The sequence below is a fragment of the Canis lupus genome, chromosome X (assembly GCF_003254725.2).
Source record: "Canis lupus dingo isolate Sandy chromosome X, ASM325472v2, whole genome shotgun sequence".
Taxonomy (NCBI): domain Eukaryota; kingdom Metazoa; phylum Chordata; class Mammalia; order Carnivora; family Canidae; genus Canis; species Canis lupus.
The window spans coordinates 92,183,058-92,200,870 of NC_064281.1; the positions used below are offsets into that span (position 1 = coordinate 92,183,058).

General features: G+C 47.4%; 1 protein-coding gene across 1 annotated transcript; it reads left to right on the top strand.

Moving 5' to 3' along the window:
• Positions 1-1,138: 1,138 nt before the first annotated feature.
• Positions 1,139-2,977, top strand: SOWAHD (sosondowah ankyrin repeat domain family member D). The gene has a single exon (XM_025431866.3). It carries the CDS (start codon positions 1,403-1,405, stop codon positions 2,390-2,392), a length of 990 nt encoding a protein of 329 aa, XP_025287651.1. The 5' UTR covers positions 1,139-1,402; the 3' UTR covers positions 2,393-2,977.
• Positions 2,978-17,813: the final 14,836 nt, after the last annotated feature.

Below are 17,813 nucleotides of genomic sequence, written 5' to 3' on the forward strand. Positions count from 1 at the left end.
GGGGACAGTAATCACACTTAGCTTTTGATGTGGCTGGGAGGATTCAAAGTGTTTGTATCTATATATCTACATCTATCTATCTAAATATATGGCATCTAGCACAGTGCCTGGCACATAATAAATGTTCCAACATTGATTACAAATGCATAGGCTGTCAGGAAGGAAAGCTCAAGATATTTAGGGCAAAATATTTGAGGGCCAAGGAGGAAAGGTCTCTGATACCTTCCATCACGGTGGCCCAGTGGAGTGAGCTGGCTTGGCTTGAGACCCACATCCCCTTTGGCCTAGACTGTTGGGACAGTCTTCTGGCTTCTAGTCTCTGCGGCTCCCAGAGTCACCTTCTGAAACGCCACCTTAATCATGACTGTGTCCCTCTCTGACTCAAGAATCTTCTTTCAGGGCCTCAGTCGCTCAAAAACTGAACTCCCTAACATGGTGGGGGGCAGGAGGCAAGACCTACCACTTACTGAGGGCAGGGAAGAGCAAAGAGAAGGCCACTGTTAGAAGTAAAAAGGCAAACTATCCTCAAGGAGACCACAGAGGGCAGGGCATTCCCGCGGCCACTGGCTGCTTCTTGGAGGCGACCTGGGAGGATAAAGAGGGGAGGCCGGGGGGCCGGGCAGGGACCCGCGGGGAGGAAGGGAGTATCCCTTCTCCGTCCCCCGCCAGAGCTTCTGCCTAGACCCCTGTCTCCGGTTCCGCGGCAGGAATCCCGGGCAACCCCGCGCTCTGCGGGGAGGGTCAAGGCCAGACAAAGGGCAAGGCGGGGGAGCCCGAGTCCCGGGCCGCCTCGGCGAATCTAGAGGCGGGACGAAGGCGCCTCGGGGACAAAGTGCAGGAGATAAGAGGGAAGGGCGAAGGAGGGGGGCGGGGAGCCAGCGCCCTGGAGCTGCAGGATCGCGCTCCCGGAGGCCTTGGCTGCCAGCCGAGCCCTGCCCGCCGGGGAGGGGGCGCCCTAGAGCCTCTTCACCCCGGCAGCTGCGGGGATGCCGAGAAGCCGGCGGCGCGGCGCCCGGGGCCCGCTCGCCCCCACCCGGTGCCCGCCCCGCCGTGGCGCGCGGTGCCGGAGGCGGGGCCGCCCGGCGCACCTGGCCGCTCGGGGCGGGGCCGCCCGCGACCCGGGACCGGGGAGGCGGCGGCGGTCCCCGCGGGGCGCTGCAAGGGCTGGCCCCGGGGACCCGGCCCGAGCTCCCACACTCCACGCCCCCCACCTCCCGCGCGGGGCCCTCCCCCGGCTCGCTGGCTCTCTCCCTCCCCCTCCCCTCCTTTGCTCCCTCCCTCCGAGCCCAGTTGCTCAAGCCGCTTCCTTCCCCAACGCCAGCGCCAGTTCCTCTCCCGGAGGGGCCCGGGAAGGGCAGCGGACGCTCGGCCCGGGAAGCGCGGCGGCGGCGGCGGCGGGACCATGGCCGAGCCCCGAGGGACCGCGGGACCGGGGCCCAAGGCCTCCCTGGTCGCCACCGCGCTGAGCCCGCGGAGCGCCCCGCCGCCCCGCCCCTCGAGAGCGGACACCGACAGCCTGGGCAGGTACCGGGGCCACGCCGCCGTCGCCTCCCGGGACCCCCTCCTCCACGGCTCGCTGATGCTCTCGGCGGCGGCGGGCTCGGGCCGCCGGCGGGGAGCGCTGCGGGAGCTGCTGGGGCTGCAGGGGGCGGCCCCCGCCGGCCGGCTGTCGGAGGAGCGCGCCGAGGAGCAGTCCCCCGCCGGGGCGAGCGCGCCGAACGCGGCGAATGGGCCAAACGGGCCGGGCGGCGGCGGGCTGGGCCTGGAGCCCCACGAGCACGCGTGGATACTGGCGGCCGCCGAGGGCCGCCTTGAGGTGCTGTGGGAGCAGCTGGAAGCCGAGCCCGGGCTGCTGCTGCGGGGCGACCCGGTCACGGGCTACACGGTGCTGCACTGGCTGGCCAAGCACGGGTGCCACGAGGAGCTCATCCTGGTGCATGACTTCGCCCAGCGCCGGGGCTTGAAGCTCGACGTGAGCGTCTCGGGCAGCGGCGGCCTCACGCCCCTCCACCTGGCGGCCCTGCAGGGCCACGACATGGTCATCAAGGTGCTGGTGGGCGCCCTGGGGGCTGACCCCACGCGCCGCGACTACAGCGGCCACCGGGCCTGCCACTACCTGCGGCCCAACGCGCCGCAGAGCCTGCGGGAGCTGTCGGGGGCCGAGGAGTGGGAGACGGCGGGCCGCAGCGAGCGGAACAATGCCAACAACAACAGCAGCGGCGCCGCCCCGTGGACGCCGCGACGGTCCCCGAGCTCAGTGGGCACGAACTCCGCGGAGACACAGGCGAGAGCAGCGGCGGCGACCGGCAAGGAGAAGAACTACACGGGCAGCCGGATGGCGCAGATTCAGGGCCTCCTCCGCCAAGTGTTCCCCTTCTTCCAGGACCGTTGAGGGCCACAGACACTGGAGAGCGCGGAGGGACGGCGACGCTGCGTCGAGGCCCCTGTCTCGGGTTGTCTTGGGCCGCACCCGAAGGGGTGGCAGCTCTGGCCGCAGCCGAGTGCGCCGGGCCGGCGAGCAGCGAACCACCTACAGGTTTGTCGCAGATGCCTGTCCCGGGTCTCCCGCGGTCATGGGTCAGGAGACCCGGGGACCAGGACGCGCCCTAATCGAGACGGAGAGCGCAAAGGCCAATCTGTCCTGGCGCCGAGGCCCAAGACTGGGGGACTAAGGAGTTAGGGGCAGGAGTGTGGTCCTGCTTGGGAGAGGAAGTCAGGCTTCCAGGAGCCGTTTCTGGGCAGGCAAAAGCTCAGGGTATTGGGAAGCACTTGCTAGAAGAAGGAGTTAAGACTGTAAACCACGGATACAGAGGAAGCGCCCAACTGAAGGCTGGACTCTGCTATTCCTGCGGGCGAGTCGTCCTTCCCCCCCAGCCTGCTCCGAGACATCCAGGCTCTACCGGTACTTGTTCTAATGTAGCGCGGATGACTTCTTAAGCATATTAAAGCGGGGTATGTTTTCCTTTCACATGACAAAGCTGTCCTTGGGGTGACTTTTTCCCCCCCCATTAACCACTGAGTGCGCCAAGCTTTCTACATTCGCAGGGAAAAGTTCACCAATCCTTGGCCCTGAGCTAGTGATCGGGCTGCTCTGGACCTCGTTCCCACAGCAAATGGCCAAGCCACCCGCTGGCAGGAGCTGCATTCACCTGGGCTCCGAGTAGAGACAGGCAGTTTGCCTGTCTCCTGGGCTCTTTGGCAGCTAGGTCCTGCTCCCGGCACAAGTCTCATCCCAGGCCAGTTGTCTGTAATGGGGGGGGGGGGTAAAAAGGGAAAAATCTCCAAATGTACATTTCTGATGTTTTGTGGTGAGTCATGTAATTTACCTTGACTTCTGCCTTCCTGTGAGACACACCCACTGACACTTTTTCCAAGATATAGGGCTTTAATCATCAGCATTGCCTTTTAATTACCTTTAATATGTAAGTTGTAGTTTGGAAAATGGCTCCCATTCAGAAATGGTCTGAATTGAGTGGAATACAGGAGGGTTGACTTTGAGAGGAGGGAAAGCAGTTGGTGGCCAGGGACCCATGCTGCCTTAAAGAATAGTGCATTTTCAACATAGCGCTGTATCCCTGGAAGCTTGGGGTGCTCTTGCAATGGACTGTTGTGTCCCCAAGCCCTCCCATCCCTGTCCTTAAACACCAGGAAGAAACTGAGTCATCACAGAGCACAGCCCAGAAACACTACCCTGAGCGAATCCATAGAAGTTTCTCTCTCTGCTGGCGGGCCTGTCTGCCCCCCCTAGTACCTCCTCTGTGCTCATAATGGTCCAATCTTCTCTTAACCCATTAGATTCTTCTCATCCATGAAATGATCCAAAACCCCCTATCAGTGTTTTTAGCCGGTCACATGTTTCTAGGAACTACACCTTAAAACATATTTACACAGTGTGATGTAGCAATAACTGCGTTCTCAATGAACTTCTCCAATGTCTGAAAGGGAGAGGGCAATTGGTTCTGGATTCTGGCAGTTGGCATCAGCATCTGGCATAACTCCCTCCATCCCCGGGCCCATTTTATAGTTTATTTTTTAAGAATTTATTTATTGATTTATGAGAGAGAGAGGGAGAGAGAGGCAATGAGCTGGTGGGAGGCAGAGGGAGAGGGACAAGCAGACTCTCCGCTGAGCGGGGAGCTGTCCCTGGGGCTCCATCCTAGCACCCCGAGATCACAACCTGATTGGAAGTCAGACGCTTAACCAACCGAGCCACCCAGGCGCCCTGCCCGTGCCCATTTGATAGATGTAGGGCTGCGGTTTCCGCTCCACAGTCGCCCTTGACAGCTGCCAAGGCGGGTCGGGTTTGATGAAGACTGCCAGGACGGGGCCTTCTTGCCAAATGGCTGGGTCTACAGGCTCCTGGCGCGGAGGGAAGAGTGGCTTGTGCCTTTGCCCAACATTCAAAGGACACTGAGAACAGTAGTCCCCTCTTCATGGGAAAAGGCTGAACCTAAGCATCTTAACTATTAGCAGATCTGGGGACCGGAGACAAGCATCTACCCTGCTTTTTCCAACATGAAAACCAAGGCAGCTGGGGGATTTGAAAGCTCTTTCTGTCGTTTCTCCTGCAGTCAGCTATTCTTCCCCACAGATTTTTCTCATCATGTGAAAGTGCCTAGCCTACCTCCTCCATGTAAAATTGAGGTTTGGCTGCAGGGGACAAACTCCCATGCTGAAAACTCTCCGTGCCTAACATCAAGCCATTGGCATTTCTGGTATGCTTTTTGAGGCAAGACTGGTATGCTTACCCCAAGAGAAAGAACAAATTCCCTAAGAAACTGCTTTCCAGGGGAGCAAAACGGAGCTAAGCAGATGATACAAATCTACGTTCTTGTAGAGCAAGGGACAAGAAAGGAGATAGAAGCAGGGTTGTGACAGGTAAGCGTGGCAGTTGGGGGCGGGGGAGGGGGGTTGTTTGCTGCACAGGCACGGCGATTGACCGAGGGTGAAAGATGCGGGAAAGGCTTTCCTGGGAGGAGGGTAAGGCCAGATCTGAGGTTCCAGGGGTGAGTGGGAGTTGGTCAGTGCAGAAGCAGAGGGGTCTCTTGGCAGAGCCCTGGGGTATGTCTGGGAGAATAGAGTGAGTACCAGGAAATGGAAGTCAGCCCTCGGGGCAGGAAGGTGGGAGCTGGAGAGTCACTAAAGGCAAAGCTGAATAAGTGGCTGGGCGCTCAGATCACCCAGGGTCTCATGGGGCCTGCTAAAAGAGGAACCCAGGTTTTAACCTAAAGGTAGCCAGGAACCCGAGAAAGTTTCTAAGCAGAGAGGAGTAACCTGATGGTATTTTAGAAAAGTCTCTCCAGCAGGCAGTCACACACAGGAGAGGATGGGATGTGCCAGGAAGCAAGGGGACAACTGGGGTGGGGGTGGGGAGGATGGAGCATCATGCAAGCAAAGCATTTCTGGAGAAAAGTCATGCTTCAGCTGAGACGTGCAAAGGAGCCTGTGGGGAGCACTGGCTTTCAGACTTTTATCCCCCCATAGAATTTGCTGTCACAGAGTTTACCTCGGAGCCCCACGTGTAAAACTGGCAAACACAGAGGCGAATAGATAGTAGCACACGGTGACGCCTGGAGCGAAATCCAAAATCACTGGTGTGCACGGCCAGCGGCTCAGCCTAACCTGAGTTTGAATGCTGACTACTGGTGAGTGACCTTGAGCAGGTCATTCACCCCTCTGTGTTGTGCTTTCCTCATCAGTAAAAGCAGACAAATCTCCCTAGTAGGGTGCGGAGGGTTTGAGATCATGGATACGCATCACCTAACACGCTGCAGGACACAGAAAACAGGTAGCTGTTTGGAAGAATTGAAAGGTGTTCAGCAGGCTATTGTGGTAAAACTAGTTTCTCTGCCATGGTGGTCCGGGAAGGATCTTGTGGTTACCTGTGTTAACCTCTCTCTAAAATGTGTGCACACTGATTACAAGTCCTTGTCTCTCTGTGCCCGACAAGTGGTTGCTCCCTCTGCCGATGTTGTTTACAACCTACCTACTTTGACTTTATTTATTTATTTATTTATTTATTTATTTATTTATTTGAGGAGAGAGAGAGCACAGTCAGGAGTTGCAGAGGGAGAGGGAGAGAGAATCTTAAGCAGACTCCACATTGAGTGTGGAGCCTGATGTGGGGCTCGATCTCACAACCCCAAGTAGAAACCAAGAGTCAGACACTTAACCCGCTGTGCCACCCAGGCACCACTGACTTTATTTTTTTTTTTAAGATTTATATTCTTTATTTGAGAGAAACAGAGAAGAGAGAGAGAGAGAGGATGAGAACAAGCAGGGGGAGGGGCAGAAGGAGAGGAAGAAGCAGACTCCCCACCAGGCCTGGAGCCCAACCCAGGGCTCTATCCAGGGCTTGATCCCAGGACCCCAGGATCATGACCAGAGCCGAAGGCAGAGGCTTAACAAACTGAGCCACTCAGGAGCCCCTATACTTTGACTTTAGACAAGATCAAAGCAAGCTGACTTGGCTTGTTCTCCAGCCCACAGAAGTAAAAGCAGCAAGTTAACAGGGGTCCACCAAATACTAAGTAGGTTAGATATTGTTTCCAGATAAAGTCATAAACTAGAGTCAGGGCTAAACCCGAAATCCTCTGAAGAGGGTAAATGCATACAAGTGCTTTATCTCCTGACCCTACTATCTATACAAATGCCTCCTTCCATCCCTGACCCTACATTCCACATCCGGCCTCCTGAGACCTCTTCCCTCTTTCCATTTATGTTAAGGAAGGAGATGTCTGTCTCCTCTCAAGATGTGACTCTGGCTCTCCACACCAGCTCCTCCCAGGGCCTAATTCTGTCACTTGTCCCTCTTTCCTGTCTCCAAACTCCCCATCAGCGTGGTTCAGTATAACAAACGTTTATTAAGAAGCCAGGCTCTTGGGGGCAAGGAACAAATGGCCTCAAGTCTCTCCCCGCCACGCTGCCCCATCTTCTGGCCCAATCTCCTGACGCTCCCTCTCCTCTTCACAGCCAGTGCTCTCCAAAAGGAGGTCTCCTCCCCTCACTCTGTCCGGCTCCTTACTTCTTAATCTCTCCTCAATCTTCCGCATCCAGCTTTCCACCTCCACCATCCCCACACAGTTCCTTCCACAAGGCTCTCCAGCGATCACCTCCCAACTGCCAAATTCAAGTCCTTAAGTCACTTCTTGGCCTCACCAGCCACTGTTGGCTACTTTCCAGTCCTTGAAACTCTCTTCTCTACTCTTCCGTGATCTCTGGCAGCTTTAACTGCTGGCACTTACCAATTTGAAGTCTTAGCAAATCTTTCTTTTCACTCGACCTTCTCTGTTCTCTCCCTAAGATTTTTTCTCCTTTCCCGCTTCCCCCCCTTCTCCCTCCCTCTCTCCGCTCCAGTCACAGGGGTCTCCTAGCTATTCCTTGAAAGAGCCATGTTCGGGCTGCCTGGGTAGCTTAGCGGTCGAGTGTCTGCCTTTGGCTCAGGGTGTGATACTGGAGTCCCAGGATCAAGTCTCACATCAAGGCCCACATCGGACTCCCTGCAGGGAGCCTGCTTCTCTCTCTGCCTGTGTCTCTGCCTCTCTCTGTGTGTCTCTCATGAATATATAAATACAATCTTTTTTTTAAAGATTTGACTTTATTATTTATTCATGAGAGACACAGAGAAAGGCAGAGACACAGGCAGAAGGAGAAGCAGGCTCCATGCAGGGAGCCCGACGCGGGACTCGATCCTGGGACTCCAGGATCATGCCCTGGGCCAAAGGCAGATGCTAAACCGCTGAGCCACCCACGGATCCCTATAAATACAATCTTAAAAAAGAGAGAGAGACATGTTCTTCTGAGCTCTGGGATGCCTACGTACTGTTCCCTCTCCAGAAACACTCTTCCCTCTATTCCTTGCCCCCTTCACATGGCCCACTCCCCACTCATCCTTCAGATGTTAGTCACTGCCTTGGGGAGCACCTCCTGCCCCTTAGGCTAGGTTGGCACTTCACTCATTCTACTCCTTTCCTTTTTTTTTTTTTTAAAGATTGTATTTACTAAAAAAAAAAAAAAAAAAAAAAAGATTGTATTTACTTATTTGAGAGAGAGTACGCAGGAGTGGGGTTGGGTAGAGGCAGGGGGAGAAGCAGACTCCCCGCTGGGCAGGGAACCCAATGCAGGACTCTGTCCCAGGACCCCGGGATCATGACCTGAGCCCAAGGCAGATGCTTAACCAACTGAGCCACCCAGGCTCCCCTTTTCTGCTCCTTTTTCATAGTCCTTATTACACTGGAGGAAATTATTCCAGCAGTTATTTAATTACTATTTCCCCCACTACCACTACACTGACATTCCAGGAGGACAGGGACTGAGTCATCTTATTCATCACAGTATCCCTAGTTCCTGGTAGATGGAAGGTGATCCATAAATCGATGTTGATTGGCAATGGAATCATAAATTTGAATTCAAAAGCACTGGAAACAAAACAAGAAATAGATAAATTGGACTTCATCCAAATTAAAGACTTCTGGGCTTCAAAGGACACCTATTGGTAAGGTAAAAACACAACCCACAGAACAGCAGAAAATATTTGCAGAAGTATATCTCATAAGGGTCCAAGATCCAAAATATATAAAGAATCCTACAACCCAATAACAAAAAAATATAAACAACCTGCCTTACAAATGGGCAAAAGAAGACTTGAACAGACATTTCTCCGAAGAAGATGTATATGAAATCTCCAACAAGCACGTGAAGAGATGCTCAACATCGTTAGTCATTAGGACTTTGTTTTGGTTTGGTTTGAGGGGGAGGGGCAAAGGGAGAGAGAATCTTTCTTTTAAGATTTTATTTATTTATTCATAAGAGACACACACACACAGAGAGAGAGGGAGAGAGAGAGAGAGAGAGAGAGAGAGAGGCAGAGACATAGGCAGAGGGAGAAGCAGGGTCCACGCAGGGAGCCCAACATGGGACTCGACCCCAGGACTCCAGGATCACACCCCGGGGCTGAAGGCAGGCACTAAACTGCTGGGCCACCCAGGGATCCCCGCCCCCAGAGAAAGATTCTTAAGCAGGCTCCACACTCAGCGTGGAGCCCAACATGGGGCTCTATCCCACAACTCTGAGATCATGACCTGAGCCAAAATCAAGAGGTGGATGCTTAACCGATTGAGCCACCCAGGCATCCCTGTTTTGTGTTTTTATAAGGAATCTCTAGGCCCAAAGTGGGGCTTGAATTCATGATCCCAAGATCAAGAGTTGCATGCTCTACCAACTGAGCCAGCCAAGTACCCCAGCATCATTAGTAGTTACAGAAATGCAAGTGAAACTCAGAATGAGATACCACTTTATATTTACTAGGATCGCTGTTATCAAAAAGGCAGATTAGGAGCACCTGGGTGGCTTAGTTGGTTAAACATCTGCCTTTGGTTTGTCATGATTCCAGGTTCCTGGGATTGGGCCCTGAGTCCAGCTCTGCTTGGCGGGGAGCCTGCTTCTCCTTTTCCCTCTGCTGCTCCCCCTGCTTGTGCTCTCTCTCTCTGTCAAACAAACAAATAAATATCTTTTAAAAACCAGATTATAACAAGCATTGGGCAAAGATGCAGAAAAATTAGAACCCTCATACTCTGCTGGTAGGAATGTAAAATGGTGCATCCCCTTTAGAAAGCAGTCTGGCAGCTCATCAAAAAGTGAAACATAGACTTACCAATGTGATATTGTGATTTATAATAAATATATATTTGGTCTTGACCTTGTTCCAGGCCCAGAGCCCCTAAACCTTTGGAATTTCCTGTGATAAGAGTGAGCATGGTGTCTTTTGTTATGTTAAACAGGTGATTTTTGGAAAGCCCTTAAGATGAGGGCTAGTTGCCAGGGGAATCAACTTTGATAATAGGAATGGAACTTTCAGTACCTCCTCGCAAAACCTCCTGGGAAGGAAGAGGGCCTGGAGGTTGAGTCCATGGTCAATTGCCAATGATTTAATCAACTGGGGCTATGTTATGCCTCCACAAAGACCCAAAAGGACAAGGTTCAAAGAGATTCTGGGCTGGTAAACACATGGAGGTGCTGGCTGAGTGGCACCCTGGAGGGCATGTCAGCTCTGAGCCCCTTTCCCATGCCTTGCCCTATGCATCTCTTCCATCTGTCTCTTCCTGAGTCATATCCTTTTATAATAAACTCGGGACCTAATAAGTAAAATGTTTCTCTGATTTCTCTGAACTGTTCCAGCAAATTAATCAAACCCAAAGAAAGGGGCCATGGAATCTGCACTCTATAGCTGGTCAGTCAGAAGCACAGGTGACATCTGGGTTTATGACTGGTATCTAAAGTTGGCAGAGGAGGGGGTGAGTCTTCTAGGACTCCGTCCTCAACTTGTGGAATCTGATACTCTCAGTAGATAGTGTCAGAATTAAGTGAAATTGAGTTAAACTGTAGGATACTCAGCTGGCGTGGGAGAGTTTCTCCTTGTTAGCGTGGGGAACCCCGCCCCCGACACACACACACACACACACACACACACACACACACACGTTGGAATTGGTACAACAATCTGTTTACTATATAACCCAGAAATTCCACTCCTAGGTATCTACTTAGGAAAAATGACTTTTTTTAAAGATTATTTATTTATTTATTCATGAGAGACACAGAGACAGAGGTAGAAGCACAGGCAGAAGGAGAAGCAGGCTCCATGCAGGAAGCCTGATGGGGGACTCAATCCCAGGACCCTAGGATCATGCCCTGAGCCAAAGGCAGATGCTTAGCTGCTGAGCCACCCAGGAGTTCCTTACCTCAGAGAAATGAAAGCGTATATCCGCACAAAAACTTCTATATGAATGTTCATAGTGACATCATTCATAATAGCCAAAAGGTAAAAATAACCCTAATGTCTATCGATAAATGTCTATCAACAGATAGATGAATAGATGAACAAAATTTGGGGTTTCCATATGATGGAATATTATTTGGCCATGAAAAGGAATGAAATTCTGATATACGCAACAATGTGGATGAACGTTGAAAAGGTAATGAGAAGTGAAATAAGCCAGTCACAAAATACCTTCTATTATATGATCCCATTGATATGAAATGTCCAGAATAGTCAAATCCATAGAGACAGAAAGGAGATTAATGGTTTCCTAGGGCTGTGGAGGATGGGAGACTACAAGTTGATAGCTAAAGGGCAGGGAATTTCTTTTCGAGGTGATGAAAATGTTCTAAAATGGACTATGGAGGGGTGCCTGACTGGCTCAGTTGGAAGAGCATGCAACTCTTTTCTTTTAAAAATTTATTTAGGGGGATCCCTGGGTGGTGCAGTGGTTTAGCGCCTGCCTTTGGCCCAGGGCGCGATCCTGGAGACCCGGGATCGAATCCCACGTCGGGCTCCCGGTGCATGGAGCCTGCTTCTCCCTCTGCCTGTGTCTCTGCCCCTCTCTCTCTCTCTCTTTCTCTCTCTCTTTCTCTCTCTCTCTCTGTGACTATCATAAATTTTAAAAAAATTATTTAGGGATGCCTGGGTGACTCAGCGGTTGAGCACCTGCCTTCAGCCCAGGGCATGATCCTGGAGTCCGAGGATCGAGTCCCGCATCGGGCTTCTTGCGTGGAGCCTGCTTCTCCCTCTGCCTGTGTCTCTGCCTCTCTCTCTCTCTCTCTCTCTCTCTCTCTCTGTGTGTGTGTGTGTGTATCTCTCATGAATAAATAAATCTTAAAAAAAAGAAAAAAATTCCAGTAGAGTTAACATATGGTATTATATTAGTTTCAGGTGTACAATATACTAATTCAACAATTCTATACATTACTCAGTGCTCATCAAGATAAGTGTATTTTAAAGAGCCCAAGTGTTCATCAACTGATGATGACTGGACAAAGAAGATGTGGTATATACATACAATGGAATATTACTCGGCCATCAAAAAAGAACGAAATCCTGGGGCCCCTTGGTAGCTCAGTTGGTTAAGCATCCGACTTTGGATTTTGGCTCACGTCATGATATCAGGGTTGTGAAATTAGGACATGAGCCAAAATCAAGAGTCAGACACTTAACTGTGTCACCCAGGTGCCCCAAGCATGCAGTTCTTGATCTTGGGGTTGTGAGTTCTAGCCTCATGTTGGGAGCAGAGATTACTTAAATAAATTAACCTTTAAAAGAAATAAAAATTAAAATTTTCAAAAAGTGACTGTGGTAATGGTTGCACATAACTGTAAATATACTAAAAACCACTAAACTGTATTTTTTTATTTATTTACTTATTTTAGAGAGAGAGAGAGCGCATGAGCATGAGCAGAGGTGGGGGGCAGAGAGAGAGAAAATCTCAAGCAGACTTTCCATTGAGCACAGAGCCTGACACTGGGCTTGATCTCATGATCCTAAGATCATGACTCTTAGATCATGACCTGAGCCAAAATCAAGAGTTGGACACTCAACTAACTGAGCCACCCAGGCTCCCCTACACTTTAGTTTTTTAAACTGAAATATAGTTGACATACAATATTATATTAGTTTTAAGTGTACAATATAGTAATTCAACAATTATATATATTACAAAATGCTCATCATGATAAGTGTAGTTACTATTTGTCAACCATACAAAATTATTATAATATTATTGACTATATTCCCCATGCTGTATTTTTTATCCCTGTGATTTATTTCTTTTGTATCTGAAAGTTTGTACCTTTTATTTTTTTTAAGTAGGCTCCATGCCCAATGTGGGGCTTGAACTCATAACCCTGAGATTAAGAGTCACCAGCTCTACTGACTGAGCCAGCCAGGTGCCCCAAAATTTGTACCTCTTAATCCCCTTCAACTATTTCTTCTGTCCCACTACTCTTTCCCCTCTGGTAACCACCATTTTGTTATCTGTGTTCATGAGTCTGTTTCTATTTTGTTTGTTCTTTTGTTTTTTAGATTCCATATAAAAGTGAAATCCTATGGTAGTATCTTTTTCTGACTTATTTCACATGGCATAACACCCTCTAGGTCCATCCATGTTGTCATAAATGGTAAGATTTCATTATTTTTTATGGCTATGATTCCATTGCATATATATCCCACAAACGCTTGTACTGATGGACTTAAGTTGCTTCCATATCTTGGCTATTATAAATAACACTGCAAGAAATATAGGTGTGCATGTATCTTTTTGAAGTAGTGTTTTCATTATCTTTGGGTAAATAACCAGCAGTGGAATTACTGGATCATGTGATATTAGCGTTATTAATTTTTAAAGATTTTATTTATTTATTCATGAGAGACACAGAGAGAGAGGCAGAGACACAGGCAGAGGGAGAAGCAGGCTCCCTGGGGGAGCCCAATGTGGTACTCGATCTCAGGACCCCAGGATCACTCCCTGAGCCAAAGGCAGATGCTCAGCCACTGAGCCACCCAGGTGCCCCTGTGTTATTTATTTTTTGAGGAACCTCCATATGTTTTCCATAGTGGCTGGACCAACTTACATTTCTGCCAACAGTGAATGAGGGCTTCCGTTTTCTCCACATCCTCCCCAACACTTGTGATTTCTTGTCTTTTTAATACTACCCATTCTGACTGGTATAAAGTGATATCTCTTTGTGGTATTGATTTATATTTCTCTGATGATGAGTTATGTTGAGCATCCTTTCATGCGTGTGTTGGCCATCTGTATGTCTTTGGAAAAATGCCTATTCAGGCCCTTTGGCAATTTTAAAATCAGACTATTTGGGGTTTTTGTTTGTTGAGTTGTATGAGTTCTTTATATATTTTGGATATTAACGCCTTTTCAGATACATCATTTGCAAATACATTCTCACACTCAATAGGTTACCTTTTTCTTTTCTTGATGGTTTCCTTCACTGTGCAAAAGTTTTTTACTTTGATATAGTTGCAATTATTTAATTTTCCCTTTTGTTTCCCTTGCCTGAGGAGATAGATCTAGAAAAATATTGCTAAGACTAATAGATTACTAAGAGATTACTGCTTTTTAAAAAAGATTTATTTATTTATTTATTTATTTATTTATTTATTTGAGAGAGAGAGAGTGGTAGGATAAGGGCAAAGGGAGAGGGAGAGAGAGAATCTCAAGCAGACTCCCCACTGAGCATGAAGCCAGATGTGCAGCACAATCCCACGACCCTGAGATCATGGTCTGAGATTAAATCAAGAGTCGGATGCTTAACCAACTGAGCCACTCAGGTACCCTAGGTGCTTTTTTTTTTTTTTTTTTTGGAGTCTTATGGTTTCAGGTCTTACATTTAGGTCTTTTATCTTTAATTTTATTTTTATGTATGGTGCTTGAAAGTGGTCCAGTTTCATTCTTTTGCATGTTGCTGTCCAGTTTTCCCAACATTATTTTTTGAAGAGACTGTCTTTAACCCATTGTATATTTCTGCCTCCTTTGTCATAGAAGAATTGGCGATATAGGCATGGGTTTCTTTCTGGGTGCTCTATCCCATTCCATTGATCTGTCTATTTTTGTGCCAGTACCATACCATTTTGATTACTGTAGCTTTGTAGTATAGTTTTAAATCTGGGATTGTGATACTTCCAACTTTGTTCTTCTTTCTCAAGATTTCTTTGGTTATTCAAGGCCTTTTGTGGTTCCATACAAATTTTAGGATTATTTGTAGTTCTGTGAAAAACACTATTGGTGTTTTTATTGGGATTGCATTGAATCTGTAGATTGCTTTGGGTAGTAAGGACATTTTAACAATATTCTTCCCATCCACGAACATGGAATGTCTTTCCATTTACTTACATCATCTTCAGTTTCTTTCATCAATGTCTTAGAGTTTTTCAGAGTACAGGTCTTTCACTTCCTTGGTTAAATTTGTTCCTAGGTATTTTTTTCTTTTTGATGCAATTGTAAGTGGGATTGTTTTCTTCATTTTTCTTTCTGTTATTAGTGTACAGAAATATAACACATTTCTGCATATTAATTTTGTATCCTGTAACTTTACTGAGTTCATTTATTAGTTCTAGTTTTCAGTAGAGTCTTTGGAGTTTTCCACATATAGTATCATGTCATCTGCCAATAGTGAAAGTTTTTTTCTTCTTCTTCTGTTCTGTTCTTCTTTTTTAGAGAGTGTGAGTGGGGAGGAGGGGCAGAGGAAGAGATAGAATCTGTTTTTAATATTTATTTATTTATTTATTTATTTATTTATTTATTTATGAGAGAGAGAGAGAGAGAGAAGGAGAGCGCACATGAACCAGGGAGGGGAAGAGGGGAAGAGGGAGAAAGAGAATCCCAAGCAGGCTTCACACTCAGCAGAGAGCCTAATGCAAGGCTCAATATCCCAACCCTGAGATCATGACCTAAGCCAAAATCAAGAGTTGAATGCTTAACCCACTGATCCACCTAGGCATCCCTTTATTTCTCCTTTATCTATCCGATGCCTTTAAAAATGTTTTTAACTTATTTATTCATGAGAGACACAGAGAGAAGGCAGAGACACAGGCAGAGGGAGAAGCAGGCTCCCCACAGGGAGCCTGATGTGGGACTCAATCCCAGAACTCCAGGACCACGCCCTGAGCTGAAGGCAGATGCTCAACCACTGAGCCACCCAACCAGCCCTATTTCAATGCCTTTTATTTCTTTTTCTTGTCTGATTGCTGTGGCTAGGACTTCCAGTGCTATGCTGAATAAAAGTGGTAAGAATGAACCTCCTAGTCTTGCTCCTAATCTTAAAGGAAAGGCTTTCAGCTTTTCACCATTGAATATGATGTTAATTGTAGGTTTGTTATATATGGCCTTTATCATGTTAAGGTATATTCCCTCTAAACTCACTTTGTCAAGAGTTTTTATCATGAACAGATGATGAATTTTGTCAAATGGTCTTCCTGCATCTATTGAGATGATCATATGATTTTTATCCTTCATTAGGTCAATGTGGTGTATCATGTTGATTGATTGGTGAATATTGAATAAACCCTACTTGATCATGGTGAATGCTTCTTTTAATGTATTCTTAAATTCGGTTTGCTAATATGTATTGAGGATTTTTGCATCTATGTACATCGAGGATATCGGCCTGTAATTTTCTTTTTCTGTTTTTTTTTTTTTTTTTTTTTTTTTTTTGTAGTGCCTGACTTTGGTGTTTGGGTAATGGTGGCTTCATAGAATGAATTTGGAAGGATTCCTTCCTCTTCTCTTTTTTGGAATGGTTTGAGAAGGATAGGTATAACTCTTGTTTAAATGTTTGGTAGAGGGCAGCCCTGGTGGTGCAGTGGTTTAGTGCCGCCTGCGGCCCAGGGTGTGATCCTAGAGACCCGGGATCGAGTCCCACATTGGGCGTCCTGTGTGGAGCCTGCTTCTCCCTCTCCCTCTGCCTGTGTCTGTGCCTCTCTCTCATTCTCTCTGAATGAATAAATAAATAAATCTTAAAAAAAATAAAAATAATAAATGTTTGGTAGAATTCACCAGTGAAGCCAATTGGTCCTGGACTTTCATTTTGTCCTGGACTTTCATTTTTTGGGAGTTTATTTTTTAAAAAGATTTTATTTATTTATACATGAGACACACACACACACACACACACACACACACGGAGAGAGAGAGAGATGCAGAGATGCAGAGACACAGGCAGAGGGAGAAGCAGGCTCCATGCAGGGAGCCTGACATGGGACTCGATCAGGGGTCTCCAGGATCACACCCTGGGCTGAAGGCAGTGCTAAACCACTGAGCCACCTGGGCTGCCCATTTTTAAGAGTTTTTGATTACCAATTGAATTTTGTTACTAGCAATTGGTCTGTTTAGATTTTTTATTTCTTCCGGATTCCGGCTCAGAAAATTGTATGTTTCTAGGAATTTATGCATTTCTTCCTGGTTGTCCAATTTTATTGGCTTATAATTTTCTTAGTAGTGTCTTATAATTCTTCATATTTCTTTGGTTGTAACTTCTCCTCTTTCATTTCTTATTTTATATATTTGAGTCCTCTCTTTTTTTCTTGATGAGTCTGGCTGAAGGATTGTCAATATCATTTATCTTTTCAAAGAACCAACTCTTGGTTTTATTGATCTTTTCTACTGTTGGGTTGTGTGAGGGATTTTTCTTGTTTTTTTTAGTCTCTGTTTTATGTTTCCATTCTCATTCTTATTATTTTCTTCCTTCTACTAACTTTGGGCTTTCTTTGTTCTTTTTCTAGTTCCTTTGAGTGTAAGGTTAGATTGTTTGAGACTTTTTTCCTTGTATCTGGAGGTAGGCTTGTGTTGCTAAAACTTCCCTCTTAGAACTGCTTTTTCTGTGTCCCAAAGATTTTGAACTATTATGTTTCCATTTTCATTTGCCTCTAGGTATATTTTGATTTCCTTTTTATTTCTTTGCTGACTCATTTGTTGTTTTGTAGCATATTATTTAGCCTCTACATATTTGTGTTTTTTTCCTGTTTTTTTTCTTATAATTGAATTCTAGTTTCAAACCGTGTGGTTGGAAAAAATGTTTGATATTATTTCAGTCTTCTTAAATGTATTGAGACTTGTTTTGTGACATAACATGGGATTTATCCTGTAAAATGTTCCATATGCACTTGAAAAGAATATGTATTCTGCTATTTTGGGATGGTATGTTCTGTATATATGTGTTAAGTCCATTTGGTCTAACGTGTCATTCAAAGCCATTTTTTCCTTACTGATTTTCTGTCTGCATGATTTATCTATCAACTGATGTAAGTGGGTGTTAAAGTCCTCTACTATTGGGGCACCTAGGTGGCTCAATCGACTAAGTGTCTGCCTTTGGCTCAGGCCATGACCTCAGGGTCCTGAAATCGAGCCCCACATGGGGCTCTCTGCTCAGCAGGGCGTCTGCTTCTCCTTCTCCCTCTGTCCCTCTCCCTGCTTGTGCTTACTCTTGGGTATATGCTTTCTCTCTCAGATAACTAATTAATTAATTAT